The 17,802-nt window shown below is 52.6% G+C and overlaps 1 protein-coding gene across 5 annotated transcripts in view; it reads right to left on the reverse strand.

Moving 5' to 3' along the window:
* TCF20 (transcription factor 20) overlaps positions 1–17,802 on the reverse strand; it is a 190,964-nt gene that overhangs the window by 91,338 nt on the left and 81,824 nt on the right. For 3 of the 5 annotated variants that reach the window (XM_027107861.1, XM_027107864.1, XM_027107862.1), the window contains exon 2: positions 13,049–13,099. The exons of 1 other annotated variant lie outside the window; for it this stretch is intronic. In XM_027107861.1, coding sequence (XP_026963662.1) covers positions 13,049–13,099 — 51 coding nt within the window. Of the gene's footprint in view, positions 1–5,751; positions 6,052–13,048; positions 13,100–17,802 lie in introns of those variants that run through there. One more of the 5 variants, XM_027107865.1, reaches the window with a different exon arrangement.

A 17,802-nucleotide genomic window follows, 5' to 3' on the forward strand; every position in this document is an offset into this window, starting at 1 on the left:
ATGCTTTATCTTAGGACGCTTCTAAATGTAGAAGTGAAACCTTCCCTGAAACTTGAGGTCTAGAGGTGAAAAACTTAGGACTGCTAGGGCCTTACCTCTTTTCAGTTCTAGAACTCAATTTTAGCCACATACCAGAAATTTCTCCCTACATCTAAAGGGCCTAATTTGAACTTCACAACTAATGCTGAATGTGGCAAAGAGCTTCTCCATGTCGTCCATTGTGGACCAAGATATAATCAGGGTGAGACTGTATCTCAGGGGGTCCAAAGAAACCAATATTACATAACTTTGTGAAAAGTTAACAGTAGTACTCTGCTTTCAAGATTGATGTACTGTCTTTTCCCTGACTTCTTAAGATTGCAACTACACAGGTTTCCTAAATGCATACATTAGCACCCAGAGGCTTCCTTTCTTTTTCTATTCAGGAGCAACTGTTAACTATCAACCCTCTGGTCAGAGCATGGGCTACGGTGGAAAGAACACTAGCCTCGCTGGCAAAGAACAGGGTCCTAGCCTTGACTGTCAGTGTAAAGCCATGTAACTCTGGGCAGGTCACCACCTTCTTGGCATCTTTCCTGAGTTGTAAAAGAAGTTGTAAAGTGCCAGACTAGGTTTCTTTCAGTTCTCTATATAACTCTACCAGAGAGCACAGAAAGGGTGGTTGAAGGTACGTAGGATGCCACTGACTGGCTGGGAAAAGTGCGGAGGACGAACCCTCCTGGCTGTGGATGACGAAGCCTGTCTGCCCTGCGCTGTTTCCTCTCCTGCCAGAGCCCCCACTCTCAGTCACTGGGGCTCCCCCCAACAACTCCCTCCCCAACCCAAGGTCACCTGGGATCCTCCATCTGAAGCAATACCTAGCAGAGTGTCCTGCATACAGATATCACTAACTTTTGCTGGCTTCATTTGAAGCTTTAACAAAGTACAATGATTGTAACACCCCAATCCAACTCCTCAACAAAGAAACATAAACATAATGAAACTATGTTTCTAATAATGCCTAGCACTCATCAACTCAATAACAGATCTCTGGCTTTTTTTTTTTTTGGCCCCATGTGTGGCTTGTGGGATCATAGTTCTCCAACCAGGGATTGAACCGGTGCCCCCTGCAGTAGAAGCATGGAGTCCTAACCACTGGACCGCCAGGGAATTCCCTACACATCTCTTTTTTATGAGAACAATTTTAATAAAGCAGACACGTTCCTTTTTCTTACCCTTTATAAGGTACCACTAATGACCTCTCTTTAAGTTCTTTTGAGCCAGGTCCCCATTCACAAAGCATAGATATAAACAGAGGGAAGACTTCAACCAACCCACTTCTACTCTTTGGATTAACTTCTCAAGATGCTCAGGACTAAAGCAAATTATTTACTTTGTTTAACGCCATTTTCATCCATCCCACAGATCAAGTTTGACTGCCCTGCTGGCAGAAAACACTTCATAAGAGGGTACATCTTCATGACCACTCTGAAGCAGTATCCCTCGAGTCACTATCATATTGTCTTCTTATTCTCTTCATAGCTATTATCACCGCCAGACACTCTTACTGACTGTCTACAATCCCTCTCCAGAGCAGGCTCCTTCTCTACCTTGCTCACCACTGCATCTACCATGTTTAGAACAGTGCCTACAAAAGCTTGTTAATGAAAATTAGAACACAGAGGACCTTAATCCATGTTTACGGATGTGATGTTCAAACATGGTAACCACCTTCCAATCAGGATGATGTTCAAGTGTTCCAGTGAACTTCCACCCTTTCCCACAGAACAGCTTACATATGCAGACTGCAACAAGGATATTTTCCCCTGTAGCTAATGTTTTCTCTTTCTTCCCCACAATGAAGCATCAGATAACAAGCCACAGATACACCAATAAGTCACTTTATAGTTCTTCTTCCTGCTGGGTCATGCACATTACGTACAAAGCAAACACAGCTCTAATGCAGAAAGTACTGATTGTGTTTGTTGCCAAGAGAATCTTTCCATCCATACTGCATGTACCATAGGTATTAAGAGAACTTTCAAAGCTACCTAATAATATAAAAAAACTATTCAGTCTAAGTGCAATGTGACCAAATCATGCTCTATAAAAGCCTTGACTTCACTATATTTCAAATGTATGATTTTTATATACAGTATTGCTCCAATATAAATAGGGTTTTATTGTTTTGCTTTATTTTGTTACTCTTACCTCCACAAAAAGAAAATGAAGGCAGCCGAGTCAGAAGCCCCAGACAGATCTAACGAACACTAAGGTGCCTTGAACATAAGCCCCCATGAGGAAGAGAGCTTAAGGCATACTGGGGAAAGGGTTGTCTTTTGTAAATATATCTTTTGAGTCCCATCTGGTCAAACTGAGAGCAGGCACCAGATAATGATTCCTGTGCATTGTAAACCAGTAGTAACACAGACGGGAAAAGAGATAGCCCCTTACATATCGTATCACTCTTTGATCTGATAGAAGTTTTCAGCTCAAGATAGAACGACAGAATTGGGTATGAAAGAGAAGTTTTTAGATTAAATCTCAGGTGCACTGGCAAAATTGGCCAGGTACAGGGAAAGTGAAATTTTAGAAAACTGCCAGGGGTCACTAAACTATATCGCACAGTCACAAAAACCATCCTTTCCAGTATTTTGCCCGAGTCCAGATTTCAGATTCATTATAACTTAAAAAAAAAAGAAGGGGGACACAGCAGGAAATTTGTATTCCAAAGCCAACCTACCACTGGCTGATTTGTGTCTTGAGCTGGCAGTGAGCTATAACAGACCTAGTAAAGACTCTGGAGCCAAGGGGAGGACGGTCACAATCAAACCCTGACTCTCATTAGCTCTATGACCTCTCAGGAAAAGGAGAGGTGATATATCTCTCAGGTCTGCTGGGTGGATTTTGCAAGATAAGTTAAAATACCTCAGACAGAACCTAGCATTCTGAGGTGTTTCTGGTTTTGTTTTTTAAAACGAATGTTAGTAACCTTTCCTCTCTTTCTGAAGAGAAGGTTGAACTCACCAGAAGTCCAAATCTAATTTCTTGGTCTACATTCATTACATTTTATGAAGGTTAAAAAAAAAAAAAAAAAGGTTGCAGAACCTAAAACCCACATCTCCTGACATCTTACCACCTTGGCAACCTTATCTCACATACGTAAACAAACAAACTTTTACCTCTGTAAGAGTTTTATAAACTTTTTCCTCACATAAGTTACAACAAAAATGTAAATTAACGTGTGGTAACTGTTCACAATTTAAGTAACTATAAGGTTTTAAAAAGGCCACATAAAACACAAGGTCATAATTCAAATACCAACATAGAATAAATTGTTTAGTTTTGGAAATTCCAAATCTTTATAGTCATATAAAAGTGTCTACCTATGTGACAGGCCTGATGTTAACATACAAGAAAAAGTCTACCAAGGTGTCTCCAAAGTCAGCATTATGAGCATACCTCCCAATGCTGTGACCCTTTTTGAAACTGTTTGCACTGAACGAATAAAAAAGAGGTCCAAGAAAGACATATTACACCACATTAGGCACATGTCCTTCAAGCATCCCAGTACCAGAAATTTAAGACAAGCAAGACCAACATCTGAGGTCGGTCCAGAAGGACTAACCAGTCAAACGCAGGGCCTAAGGCCCTCACACACCATAAAATCAGTGAAACTGACTGGGGCTCTTCAGCATCTGAGAGGAAACGTCCAGCTCCCATTAAGGAATAAACTGGGGATGGGGATGCAAATAATTAGCGCACCCTGAGGTGACACTTAACTCCACTAGCACACCACTTCACAGACAATATTGTGGAATTCCACTTTGTCCCTACTCTGAGAATACTAAAGCTGGAAACTTCAGAAGTTAGCCAAACACCAAACATCCCTTGAAAGAACTTTAAATAAGATCCCTCCACAGCACCCTGCAGAGAAAGATCTTGGAACTCCTAGGAGCCAACCAACACACACAGACCCAAACACACATTAGCCACAACTCCAAGGAGTCCGATGTTCTCTGAAAAACCTTTTTCCTGATAACTCTTCTTGCAAAGAGAAAAAATACAAGGCACATTCAGCATAGGCCAGAATATTTCTGAGAAGCACAAACCAACATCTGGGATTTGAGGAAAAACTGCACACCGACCAAGTCTTACACTCTGTTGGAGAAGGAACACGCTGAAAACTAAAAAGTGAGACAGGCTTTTAAAAGCCAGGTAAGGGACAGCCTGCATTTCTCAGGAAGTCGCCTACGACTAAAACAAAAGCACAGATAGGGGTGGGCGGGGGGGGGGGGGGGACTACCTAAAACCCCTGTAATGTTTGACCTGAAGGAGAGTCTTCACTGAATGGATGAAAAAACTGGAGCCTTGGGGAGGTAGGTAACTTGGCCAAGGTTACAGTTTATTTGGTGGTAAAGCTGGAAGTAGATTCCTGGACCTCCAAGTCGAACTTCAGTGCAGTTTCCCACTTCACCAAGCTGCCACCCCATTTAAGACGTTTTATAAAACTCCTCACTGAGGCAGTTAACATAAGGGTCCAATTATCATTCAAAGATCTGTCTGTTAGATAATAGCTCGAAAATTCCATCCATTTTACAGCATTTATCAGAGTCATCTAATCTTCGAGGGGGAAAAAAAGTAAAGAGGAAAGGGGGGAAAAAAATCCCAATTTCTATCTGTCCCCTAAGGGCAAACTAAAGGGTTGCAGACAGTGCTAGTATCCACAACCACAAAAACAGGCAATAATCCCCACCCACGGGCCCAGGAAGTTGGCCCCTCCTCTGCACCGCCCGCCCCCCGCAACTCAGTAAATTCCACTCCCATCCAGGCGCACGAGAGATGTTCCACCTCCCGCCGCTGACAGAGCGGGCTGGGCCGCATTGGCCACTCTCCTTCCACCACCACTTTCCCCCACCCCAAAAAAGACCAGAAGCCTAGAGCACCACCGGGCCCCCAAAAGAGCGTTTGCTCGCACACGGGGACCACCGGATCAAACACCCCGCCCTGCTCACCGCGGCGGGGGAGGGGGAGAAAACCCCACGCAGGAAGTGTGTCCCGCGCTCCACTCCCCGCCCCCAGGGCCGGGACCTTGCGCCCTGCCAGCCGGTACCTGCCCTCCGCCCCCAACAGGCGAGAAGCAGCCGCGTCCACATGGCTTCAGGTGTTCACATGGCAATAAACGGGCCCCCGGCCCTCCCGTGGCAGGGGCGCGCTCCGGCGCCCCAGCTCCGCTCCCGCCCGCTAGCCCGCCCGGCCCCTCCCCAAGCCCGGCCCTCAGCCCGCCCGCCTCGCCCCCTGCGAAGCGGCGAGAGCCGCGGGATACCCGGGGCCGCCAGGGACCCCGGGGCGGGCAGCGCTGACCCCGCCGATCCCCGGGCACCGCCCGCTCACATCCGCCGCCTTTGCACCCGAGGCCGCGACGAGCAGGTACCTTCCCCCGGCACCCTCAGGCCAGGACCGGTGCCCAAGCCCGGCCAGACTCCCAGGCCGGCCCGAGACCCCTCAGCGCCCTGATGCCAGGCCGGACCCTTTCCCCTCAACGCCCCGAGGCCAGGGCAGGCCGCTCCTCTCTGCACTCCCGGGTCGGGCCGGGCAGGGACAGTCGCCTCAGCAACCCGAGTCCCGGCCTCGGAGTCCTGGGGCTCAGCACTCCCAGGTCGGGCCGGGCAAAGACCTCTGCCCCCAGCCCCAGAGGCCAGACACCCGGCCTGGCCCTAGCTCCTCAACCCTGACCTCTGCCCCTCCCCCTCAGGCCCGGGCAGCGGTTACCTGTGGGAGCCCCCCGCCCGGTCCCTCGGCCTCGGCCGGGGGCGGGAGGGGAGGGAGCGGCGGCGGACGGCGCTGCGCGGGGTGGGGGTGGGGGAGCCTCCGCCGCCTCCAGCTCGGGCGCCGGGGCCGGCGGCGGGGCGGGCCGGGGCCGCGGCCCCTGGAGGCTCGCTCCGGCCCGCGCGCTCGCTCCCTGGTCAGGCGCGCCTCAGGGCGGGCTCTCCTGGCGGAGGCCGCGGCCGCCTCGCAGGGGCCGAAAGCGGCTCGGCTCGGGGTTTTTTCTCTCCATTCTCCCAACACACAGGAAATAACAGAGCGTCAGGTGACGGTTCGCGGCCAATCGAGAAGCTCCGGGCCGCGGCGCGCGGGCGGGCGGGAGGGCGCGCGGCGGGGGCGGGGCGGCAGGGGGCGGGGCCGGCGGGCGCGCGCGTGCCCACCCGCGTGCGGCGGCGCCGAGGCCTGTGCACGCCGGGCCGCAGGAGACATCCGCCCCGCGGCCGGGGTCGCGCGGGTGTCCCCTCGGCGGCCGGGGGGGATGTCGCGCGCGTCTCGCCGCTCGATCAGTGCCATCTTGGCCCGCAGCTCCCGGCCGTCCTGGGAGTGGCCGCGAGCCAACTTTCTGGGGAGTTGGTGGCCCGGAATCTCTCCTTGGGATTTCTAGAGTTCCCTGGAGCCGCCAAAGCCAGAATCGCATCTCTGTCAGCCATGGGGAGCCCGCGGGCGAGGGCCCACTCTCCTCCCCGTAACCCGCTTAGTGGTGCTGGCTCCTGCCCGCCTAACGCCCACCCGGCCCTCAGGCCTAGTGCCCTCAACGCCTCCGCCCCTTGGCGCCCCGTGTCCTTGGATGAATGACTTGGGCCCTCTTGGGACTCAGTTTCCTCCGCAATACAAGCGAGGAGTGGGGAGGCCCACCAACCTCACGTGTAAAATAGACGCTCACCAAACGCCAGCCGCCTTCGCCTGAGGCGGCATTAAAAAGCTGCCATGCCTGGCTGACTGGACCCAGGGTCCAGAATTAATTTGGAGATAAGGTGGAGGATTTGCGGTGCCAAGGCCTCGGGCCGTTCCCAGCCTTCTTTTGCAAATCTCATGTATGTTTTATGGAGCAAAGGAATGGTTGACATTTTTTTTCTTTTTTTTTTTTTTAAAGAAAATCTCGGTTGTAAAACAACCAGCGATGTTTGTGCGGCCTGACCCACTGCTATCAAAAGTGAGAAGACCAGTGAGGCTACGTTGTACTTGGAGTGTCTGTGATCCTCCCTCTGGCTCACCCAGAGCCCTGGCCAAATTCTCTCCCCACTCCGGGCCTCAGTTTACCGTTGGTACAATGGGAAGGAGAAGAGTGTGGACTGGATGTCCCTGACGTTGACTAAAATTGCTGATTCTAAATTAGACCCCATCTGCCCTAGATGTTAAGGGAGTATGTGGTTTCCTTTCCTGAAGCAACCCAACTTGAAAGTAAATTGGAATTGGAAGAAGAGGGTAGCAGGTGGAGGCTGATAGGAACCAGGTGTGGCCTGGGGGCCCAGTTTCAGTATATCTGAGGTCCATAGCTCCCCAGGGCCTGTCTCTACCCTTTCACCTCTCACCCCACCTAGACAGAGACATTAACGCTTTGCCTTGCCTTGGGCCATGCAAAGAGGGTCCTGGCTGTGGTAGCACCTGCCCCCAGCAAAGGGATCTAAGGTAAGGCCTGAGTTGGTTCTGGCACCCCAGGAGGATGTGGCGGGGGAAGGCAGTGGTTTCTCCTGGCTTCTGTCCAATCACACAAAGTGGGGGCCGGCTCCAATGTGGGTCAGGGCTATTCCTGGAGACTTGATTCCCCAGCACCTCCTGCATGCCAGGCAGGGTGCCGGTCTCTTCTGGTCTCTTCCGGGGCAGAGCTGAACAGGCCGCCAAGCCCTGCCCTCTGGCTGTTCCCATTGTTCTATGAGTTTCATTTTCAAATTCTTTGGCACCAAGACCCAAAAGGCCAGTGCTGGCTTCTGCTTGAGTCAGAGCTACAGAGGGAAAGAGGGAACTCTCAGCACAGACCCATGTTTTCTGGACAAACACAGAAAGATGCATGAGAGCTTCCACTTGGTGTTGGGAGCGCCCTCAATTTCTTGAGAGACTTCAGGAAGAAAAGGGAAGCCCATTTCCTTAGAGTCTCCTGCCCCATCGTTCTTCCCTTCCTTTCCCTTCTTCCTCAGCTTATTCGGGTCTCAGACTAGGGGACCAGAACCTCAAATGGATGGTGACAAGCCATGCAAAGCCTCATGCAGAAGGGAAGGAATGCAGACAGATAACTGAAGTCCAGGCTCTTGTTTGTTCCTGCCTCCTGTCCTGAGACTGACCCTACCGCCCCCTCCCCACCCCTTTGGACCCTGCCGGAACAATGGCTAGTTAACCTCCACCTGGAAACCTCCCCAGTCCTAGGGCCAGGCCAGCCTGGACCTCTTCAGCCCTGACAGCCACTTTCCCTTTCAGTACCATTTGGAAAAAGAACATGTGTGGGCATTATGACCAACAAATAGATTTGAGTTACGCTTGGGCTGTGTGGCCCTGGACTAGTCACTTCACCTCTCTGAAACTTGGTTTCCTCAGCTGTAAAATGGGGATAATATGACCTCACTCATAAGGTATTTTGGGAATCTAAAGAGAAATGTATAAAAAAGTCAGTACAGTACCAGGCACACATTAGCAATAGCTACAGTTCTATGATGTGGACATACAAACAGACTGAGGTTCAGAGAGGTTAAGTCACTGCTCAAGATCCCATAATGGCCAGAGCACAATAGCTGGGAGCTCCCTCCTCTTTGATCACATTAGTGTCTTCTATTGTTCTCTCACTGTCTCATCTGTGAGAATCCTGTTTTTCTTTTTTTTTTTTTGAATTTTACAATTTTATTTTTTAATACAGCAGGTTCTTATTAGTTATCCATTTTATACATATTAGTGTATATATGTCAATCCCAAGAGAATCCTGTTTTTTCTACCACAGTTTAAGGAAAGGACAGTAGATTAGTTGGGGGTTTTTTTGTTTTTGTTTTTCTTCTCTCTCTCTCTTCTAGTCCAGTCCACTCAAAAAATACATATTGAATTGAATCAGTGTTTTCAATTCCAGAAGCAAAATTAATCCTTTCCCTCCTCCTCCAGCTCCGAGATGGCTTTTGGAAACCCTGTGTCACTCCCTTTATTACAAACTCCTCTGCCCTCCTCCAGGCACCTGGGCCACTCCGGGATTACAAATGGAGCCTTCTGCCTCTAGGTCACTGATTCCGCTACCATCTGTCAGCATGGATTGATTGAGGAGACTGGCCCTGCTCGGCAGATCAGTGACTTGTGCGAAGTGAGCTGGGCTGTCGGTGCCTTCAGCGGCAGGCGGATGTCCTTCCTCTCACTCGCTGGCTCTCTTGAGCACAAGTACCGCCCTCACCTTTATCCTTCAGTGGCCCCAGCTCTCCTTCCTCGTAGGAGGGGCCTCCTGCTAACTCTAGCACGCCAGGAGGGAGGCCTCCTGAACTCGTGCTCACAATCCTCCAGGAGACAACTTACCAGAAAAAGCCTCTGCTTAACAGAGTGGGGAACCCCCCAAAGCGTCCGCAGAGCCTGTCCCAAGCCAGGCACTTTTCCCACGCAAAGCACAAACCTAAGGGTGGCCTTCATTCCACACAGAGCACCTGCTGTGTGCTGGGCTGTAAACCCTGATGGAGGGAACACAGGGCCTCAGAATAAGTCTTTCTGGGGCAAGGGCAGGGCAGGCTCTAAGGCTAAGGGGGTGGGGAAGCCTCCAAATAGAGAGTCCGGGAATACCAAGCCTTAGCCACGTGGGGACAGCCACTGCAGGTCCCAGGAGGGCTGTGTGCAGCGCAGGGCTAGGGGAACGAGAGATGAGGCTGCAGAGGTGGGCAGGGGTGGGGTCCTACAGGGCCTTGTATCTGTGACCCACTTGGCATGAACTGGTTCCACAGGGTCTCACAGTGACCTCTGCTCAGGAGATCTGCCCCTCAACCCTGCCTTCCACCTCATTCCTCCAGGCCCCAAGTCGTGGCTCCCTCCTCCTCAGCTCTCACTGGTCACACTGGGCTGCCTGTGCCTGTGTCTGCCTCTCCCACAGGACCGTGAGTATTCACAGGGCAGACACCCCTGCTTCCCTCGGGTCTCTGGCATCCTCTGCAGGGTAAGGCACCATAACCATCAACATGATAACATGAATAATGACAAAACAGCCCAGAGGAATCCAAGCTGACTGGGAACAGGCACTGTGTGTCTGTAGCGACATCATGAGGTTGGTACTGTTCTCATCCCCACTTTACAAACGGGACGACTAAGGGGCAGAGAGTTGAACAACTTGTCCCAAGTCACACAGCATAGAAGAGGCCAAGCTGGGATTTGAACCCAGGTCTTTAGAGGTTGCACTCTTAACCACCAAGTTTCCCAGCACTGGGTAAACACTGGAAAGATGGATGGACACAGACAGTTGGTGGGTCCCAAAGTTTGCAGGTGGATAGGGAAACAGACTTGAGGGGACAGCAGGGTCGGCACCAGTCTCTCCCCACAGGTAACATGGTGAAGCCCTGGAGACTGGGCAGTTTGCAGGCGTTGGACCTGCAGACCCCATGCCTGGAAGACCCAGGCCTAACCGACAGCAGCAGGACGCATCAGCACACTCGGGACACTGGAGGAGTTGCAGCTGAGCAACGGGAGGCCCCTGCTGCCTGGCCTCACAGAAGCTCACCCTTCGGCCCACTCAACACTCCTGCCACTAGTGCCTCAAGTCTCCCTGGGAAGTCCCTGGCATGGTGGCCCAGCACAGGTCACGGAGCTGGGAGTGTAGCCTGGCCTCACTGATCTGTGTCCTTTAGCAAATCATCCAATGGCTCTGAGTCTCAATTTCTTCATCTGGAAATTGGAATGCGTGGGAGGAGGGGCCGAGTGGTCTGCCTGCCTCCAGGAAGTCGGGTCCCTTACCTGGCTGACCCCATCCACTGCTCCCAACAACAGTGGGAGGCAGGGATTGTCATCTTCATTGTGCAGAGCAGGAAATGGACACACAGAGAGGTTAAGAGACTTGCCGGAGGTCACACAGCGAGCAAGCAGCAGAGCTGGTTTGAACTCAGGCTTCTGGCCCCTGAGCCCCCACTGAGTCACTTACAGCACTGCAGAGTGTTCAAGTGAAGATGGAACGACCTAACAATAGCAGTGACAAAGCCATGTCTAAGCACTTCACCTGCTCTAACTTGCTTAGTCCTTATAACAGCTCTCCGAGGTGGGTCCCATTATTACCTCATTCTGCAGATGAGGAAACTGAGTCACCGAACAGCTAGGCAGAGTTGGAATCTGCAACCAGGCAGGTCAGGCTGCAGAGCCCCTGCATCGCTTTATCACAAGAGAACAATAGGGAGGCTCCTTTCCATTGGGATTATTTCTGCTTGAAAGCTCAAGACTTTTAGCCCCATCACTGTTGGGCTCCATGGGAAGGCAGTGCTGCATGCTGAGGCATGCTGGGAAAAGACTTTGTTCCGTCCTGCTTTGTTGACATGCTCTTCATTTTAAGCCTGAAACCCCAGCTTCCTGTGAAGAATTCAAACCGTGGAGAAAAATGTGGCCATAATACAGCCACTACTTCCTGCGCCTCCAGTGTTCCCTGAGCTTGGGGCTCCGTGTGTGTCCTCACACTTAACCTTCACAACACCCAAGTAGCCCCCACTTCACAGCTAAAGAAACTGAAGCCCAGAATTGCTAACAAGATGCCCAGAGGCACACAGCTGCTAAGTGGTAGATCTGAGACTCGTCCCCAGGTCCTTCTTGAGAATTCTGGCTCTTCTGACCACAACAGCTGCACCCCCGTGGGATGCGCGGAGGTGGGTCTTGTTTGCTGGGCTTTGAGGGAAATGCTGCTGCTCATCGTCTGCCACAGGCTGGCGCCTCAGTGTCACAATTCCTGGGCCGCAGGGAAAGCACCAGGACACAGGTGTGACAAGTGTGGACATCAATGTCCCCTCCACTCCATCTCTCCCTCCAGGGATTCAAGAATGGCTCCCCTGCCACCAAGGTGATTGTCTTCTGGAAGCAGTCATGCCCTGTGAGGTTCCTCATCACTGCCCTGCATCTCCCCGGGAGCTCACAGGATAACTCCAAGGCCCATGTGTGATTCCGGGGAAACAGAAAGCAGCAGAGTCAATGGATTCTCCAACTCCCAACTGGTCTTGTTGATTGCAGCCTCTTCTCCCGGCCCACCCATCCCTGCAGCAAACTCATTACAGTTTCCAGAAGCCAGCTTTGACCCTACGACCCCTGGCTCAGAGGTTGTTGGTGGGCCCCAAGGAGCTTCAGAATTCAAGTTAATTCTCATCCACCTGGAACACAAAGCCCTCGCCTGGCCCCAGCCACCTCTCCAAGCTTCTCTCACACGTCCCTTTCTGCTTCTTTGCCAAACCAAATGGGCTGTGTCCCTATCATGTGCCTGTCTGCTACCCAAAGCAGGAAGCCCTTCTCTCTTCCCTACAGCGTGAAATTACACCCTCTTTCAAGTCTTACTCAAATGCCACCGCCTCCACGAAGCCTTACCTTAATACTCATCATAAATTCACTCCACAAACATTGATTGAGCCCCTACCATATGCCAGGCATTGAGCCCAAGGGTCCCTGTTATCATGGAGCTTACAGTGCCATAGAACCATTAGAGCAAACAAATGATCACATAAATAATCATTTGGTAACAGCCATGAAACACATTAGTAAGCAAGTGGGCAGGTGCCCAGAGGGTGTATAATGGGACCCTGGGTCTTGGGGATCCAGGACATTTGAGCTGAGACCTGAAGGACAGATAGGAAGTTGCCACGTGATGAGGTTGGAAGAGAGCTCCAGGCAGTGGGCACAGCACAGGCAACAGCCCTAAGGCAGGAGGGAGCGAGTAGATTTCCAGGAATGGAAAGGAGGCCAGTGCGATTTCAATGAAATGAGTAAGCTGGAGATGCAGTTGGAGTGAGACAGTGCAGACCACGGAAGACTTGGGGACTTTATCCCAAAGGCAAAAGGGGGAACCACTGAAGGATTCTGAGCAGAGAAAATAGTCAATATTCATTTATAAATGATCCTGGCCCGTGGCTGTCTCCTGAAAAGCCTAGGCTTTGCGTCCAGCCACCCCTGAACCTTGGCTGTCTGGTTGTTTGGGGGTGAAGTTTTCAAACCCCTCCTCCTGGACTGAGCTCTCGAGGGCAGGGCTGACCTCCGGTTCTCCCGCGTCATCCTCAGCACGTGGAGCTGCTCCAGAAACATTTGTGGAACGAACTAACAGATAAGACAAGACACTTACCAGCATTTCCCCCGGAAGAGGCCAGGCTGCCTGGGGGGCCTTCCACGTTCTCTGGAAATCACAAAATTCAAGGGTTTTAGTGAGGTCACGACTCAGGGAGCCCTTGATAGTAGAGCCGGCATCCCATGGATGCCCGCGCCCAGGGCCAGCATGACACCACACAGGCATCTGCCCGTGACCGTGTCCTGAATGACCAGAAACAGAACCAAAAAATCCCAACAGCTGTTAAGGTGCTTTCGAGTTTACAAAGCACATTTCACAAGCAGCCTCACACAGGGTCAACCCTCTCGGGTGGATACAGTTGCTGCCCTGTTTTACAGATGAGGAAACTGAGGCCCAGACAAGGGAGGGTCTCTGGCAAGTCATCTCAAAGCCAAGACTAGAACCTGACAACAGTTCAGGCTACTTATGGCTCCCATGGGGTTAAGAGAGCTTTCCGGAAATTTCTTTTAAAAATGTTTTAAAGTGACATATTTCATCAGGATGTCTGTCAGCCAGCAGTGGGAGCCAACACACCAATTCTCACAGGCCGTTCCCCCTGCATGTCAAATCTGCACACTCAGCCCCAGGCCCTGAGGCTGGTGGCTTAGCCCACGGCACGGGAGGGGCCTGAGTGATGAATCCTTGGCTCCCTGGGCTTGGTGCTGGCACGAAGCAGGTGCTCAGGAGACTCTGAGTGTTCTCCAGGGGAACCTGAGCTGATTTGAGGGATAACAATAGAGAACACTCCTACGGCTCTCACATGTGCCAGGAAGCATGCTAAGTGAGTTACCCGCATTAACTCAGGTCATCCTCACAACAAGGCTACGAGGTGAGTACGCCAATGATCCCTATTTATATGTGTGGAAACTGAGGCTCAGAGCAATAGCTAATTAGCCTGGGATCACAGAGCCAGTGAGTGGCAGAGCTGGGATTTGAAGCCTTTAAGCAACCCCATGCCCTGGCTGAGTGAAGGTGGGCAGAAACCTGTGCATTCTCAAGGACCGCGACCATGTGGGGTGCCCCTCCTGCGCACACTTGATGACCGCTATTCCCATTCCCCATATATCCTGTGTGGGCGAGCAGTGACAAGCTGGCATGGTAACTACCCCATCTCCCCAGCCTCCCCTGCCCTCACCCCGTGGTCTCTGGGCTCCCTTTACCTATCCTGCCACCTATGGGCTCCCGCCCCAGCTCCTTTTTGGTAGTAGGTGGGGTGTACAAAAGAAAGGGAGGGGGCTTCCCTGGTGGCACAGTGGTTGAGAGTCCGCCTGCCGATGCAGGGGACGCGGGTTCATGCCCCAGTCCGGGAAGATCCCACATGCCACGGAGCGGCTGGGCCCGTAAGCCATGGCCGCTGAGCCTGCGCATCCGGAGCCTGTGCTCCGCAACGGGAGAGGCCACAACGGTGAGAGGCCTGCATACCGCAAAAAAAAAAAAAAAAGGAGGGCAGAGGGCGATGCTACCTTGAGAAGGCTCTGTAAGCTCTGGAGCCTCAGCCTTTTCACCTGCAGAATGGGGACATTAACATCGCCCGCCACGGAGGGCTGCATCCACCCAAGTGCTTAATCCATGACCTCACACCTAAGTGCTGGTTCCAATTATTCTGGCCTCAGATACCCCTTGAGGGGGAATCACTCGTCCTGTGAGCAGGCAGGCTCAGGGAAATACGGTGCCCACGGTCACCCAGCATCGATCACCCAGCACAGCACAGTGGAACAAGGAATGAGCGGTCTGTCTGACTCTGAAGCATGAGTGGAGGAGAGAAGGGAGGGTAAATGAAACGTTTGGGTCTTCCACGCAACTCAGCGTCACACTGCCAGGTGTGGGCTGGATTTGGCTACCGAGTCCTGTATCCGCCCACACCCAAGGCTCTCCCCAAATGGTGCACATCGAGTGGTGTTGGGGGAGTCCTGTGCCCTCCTGGGAGCCACTATCTTGCTGGACCCTCTCGGCCCCCTTCCCCAGCCCAGGTGAGGTGTGCTGGTGGGGACAGGAGGAACAGTGGGAAGGCCAGACATCGAAGTTGTTCAACTGTGGGCTGACTGCAGAATAAAAGGGAAGAAAGCATCCTTTCCGGAAAAATCAATGGACAGATGTGACCGCCCAAGTCACAACCTACACGGAAGCCATCCAAGAAAATCAAAGAGACGAGAGAATTGCCACCCCTTACAGCAGCTGAGAGAGGTAAGCGAGCCCAATCCCCCATCAAACAGATAGGAAAACTGAGGCCCAGGGTGGGGCCGTGACTGGTCCAGGGCCCCACGGTACGTCTGAGGCTCTGCCACGTGTGAGGGGTGTCCAGTCCCAGGTGGCCCATTTGCAGTGGTGGGCGGGCCCTTGTGGTCCTCATGCCTCACAGCCCAGCCGTCGTCCAATTCCCTCTGTCTTGCCCACATTACCAAGGGTGTCCGTTTAGCCTCGCGCAGAAAACACCAAATATCTGAGGCTCTTCCCTGCATGCTTTTGGCTTCTGGGGTGCCCTACCCCCCACCCCCCACCCTCACACGTTAGGCAGAGTGAGGGGAGACTGTACTCAATAAGCTACTACATAGTTGTGCAATTAGAACAGAGCCTGCCTGACTCGCAGTAAGTGCTCATAAATGTCAGTTTTTTTTTTTGGCCGCGCCAGGCGTCTTGTGGGATCTTCATTCCTCAACCAGGGATCGAACCCGGGGCCCTCGGCAGTGAAAGCACAGACTCCTAGCCACTGGACCGCCAGGGAGTTCCCAATGTTAGCTATTATTACTAGGCATGATTATCCTGGCCCACAGACACTAGATGCTAGAGGCTTCACTCTCCTGCACTGACTTCTTTGAGCTAACAGTTGTTGAGTGCTCTCCGGGAGCCAGGCTCTGGGCCGACTGCTTTGTGAGAGTTATCTCGCCTCATCTTCACCACAGCCCTGTGACTTAGGTACCATTAGTACCCCAGGAAACCAAGGCTCAGAGAGGGCAGGTGAGTTGCCTGAGGCAACACAGCTGGTAAATGGCACAGCCAGGGTTGAACCCAGGCAGCCTGGCTCCCGCTATGAACTGGGGGGAGTAGCGGCCCTCATCTCTTGCAGGAGCTTCCAGTCACGTCAGGGTCCCAGGCAAGAGAAGCTGCTCCAGGAACCCTCACCCAAGTTGGGGACCAGGCATCTACTCTGATTCCCCAGCAATGTTGGCCCCGTCTCAGAGTGGGGCCTGGGCTGGCCCTGGATGCCAGAAGTCCTGAGACTCCAAATTAAAAGGAGACCCAGGCTGGTTCTTAAATTCCCCGGCTGTTCAGGAATCCCAACAGCACAAGGCCACCCTGAGAGGAGCTAGAACAAGCCAGCTTTGTGTGCAACCTGCCCACTCTCATCAAGTCAGGCCCTCCCTTCTTCCAGAACTGGCTCCCACTGCCGAGAGAAAGTGTTCCCTCTCCCCTTTCCCCTTCCTGGGCTTCAGCCACTCAAGGTGACTGGCCTGTTACACCTGCAGCTCTCTGCTCTTATCCTTCCTTCTGGTGGTACACCCTCCCCTGCCTTAGCCTGGCAAACTCCTACTCATCCTCCAAGACGTTCAAATGCCACCTCCTCTCTGAAGCCCCTCTTGATTGACCTGTCAGAATTCACAAGGGTACCCCAGGGAAAACTTTTTTTGTTGTGCCTCTACGGTGCTGGCATAGCCAGCTCCCTCATAACCACAGCTGCCATTAATTGAGCACCTGCTGTATACAGGTGCTGCACCTGCAGTCTCCTTAGTCCCTACAACAAGCCTGCAGATAGAGTTTACTACTACCAGGTCACTGCCTTTTAGAACTGCATCCCTGAGAGATTAAGTAACTTGCCTAAGGTCATATAGCTAGAAAGTGGCCAGGGAAGACTGCAACTGAGAGCTGACTCCAAAGCTCCTGGGGTCCATCAAATTGGGGGCATACAGAGGGAAGGGGCTTGCTGTGCTTCTTCCATCTATGTATGCCAAGAGGGTGGGCACACGGCTCCAAGTGGGCAGGCTCTGTGAGCCTGGGCTGGGTGAAATGAGCTGACCGGCCAGTTGGAACCTCGACTGGTACTCCCAACACCTCTGAGAGAAGGGTCTCAAGCCCAGGCCTGGAACGGACCCAGCATCTTGGCCTTGAGGAGGGTCTATCCACTGTTCCTTCCTTTTCCATCTGATGAAGGAGGCTCCATGGGGCACCAGAGCCCCGCAGGCGAAGGCCAGGTGCTCCTCACACACAGCTCCCTGGCTCCTCTATGAAGGTTGGCTTGTGGGCCCAGGACCTGAAGGAAATGCTGGGGTAGATGAGCGAGCCCGCCAGCAGTTTCCAAAAGGACATTAGCCACATGAGGCTCTCCTGCTTGGGGCAGATGTCCCGGTCACAGGCATAGCTGTGGCTTGTCCCTACATGTCAGGCTTCGTGAGGGAAAATTCCCCTTCCGGTGGGTTTGCCCAAAGGAAGTGAGCCCATCACCCCTTCCAGGGTGTGAGGCAGGGTGACTGTTCCATCCTGGTGGCCCATCTTCCTGGGGTATCAATGGGTCTGGATCTGCTCCCCTAGCTTCCAGGCACACACTCCCTCTGTACTCAGCTCTGGGCGGGTGCTGGGAACACCGAGAAGGATGCCTTAAAAATCCTGTACCCAAGAGCCTGACAGTGACCACACCTCTCACAGCACTGTGAGAGGGGACATGGGGATGGGCAGGGCGCAGGCCCCCAGACCATCCAGGTTGAGGGCAGGGAAGGCTTCCTGGAGGAGGCTAACTGAATCCAAAAGGACTTGACCAGGCAAAGGAGGCGGTGAGGTCC

This window comes from Aethalodelphis obliquidens, unplaced genomic scaffold, assembly GCF_003676395.1.
Source record: "Aethalodelphis obliquidens isolate GAN/ISIS:26980383/991018 unplaced genomic scaffold, ASM367639v1 scaffold8, whole genome shotgun sequence".
In the NCBI taxonomy this organism is placed as follows: Eukaryota; Metazoa; Chordata; class Mammalia; order Artiodactyla; family Delphinidae; genus Aethalodelphis; species Aethalodelphis obliquidens.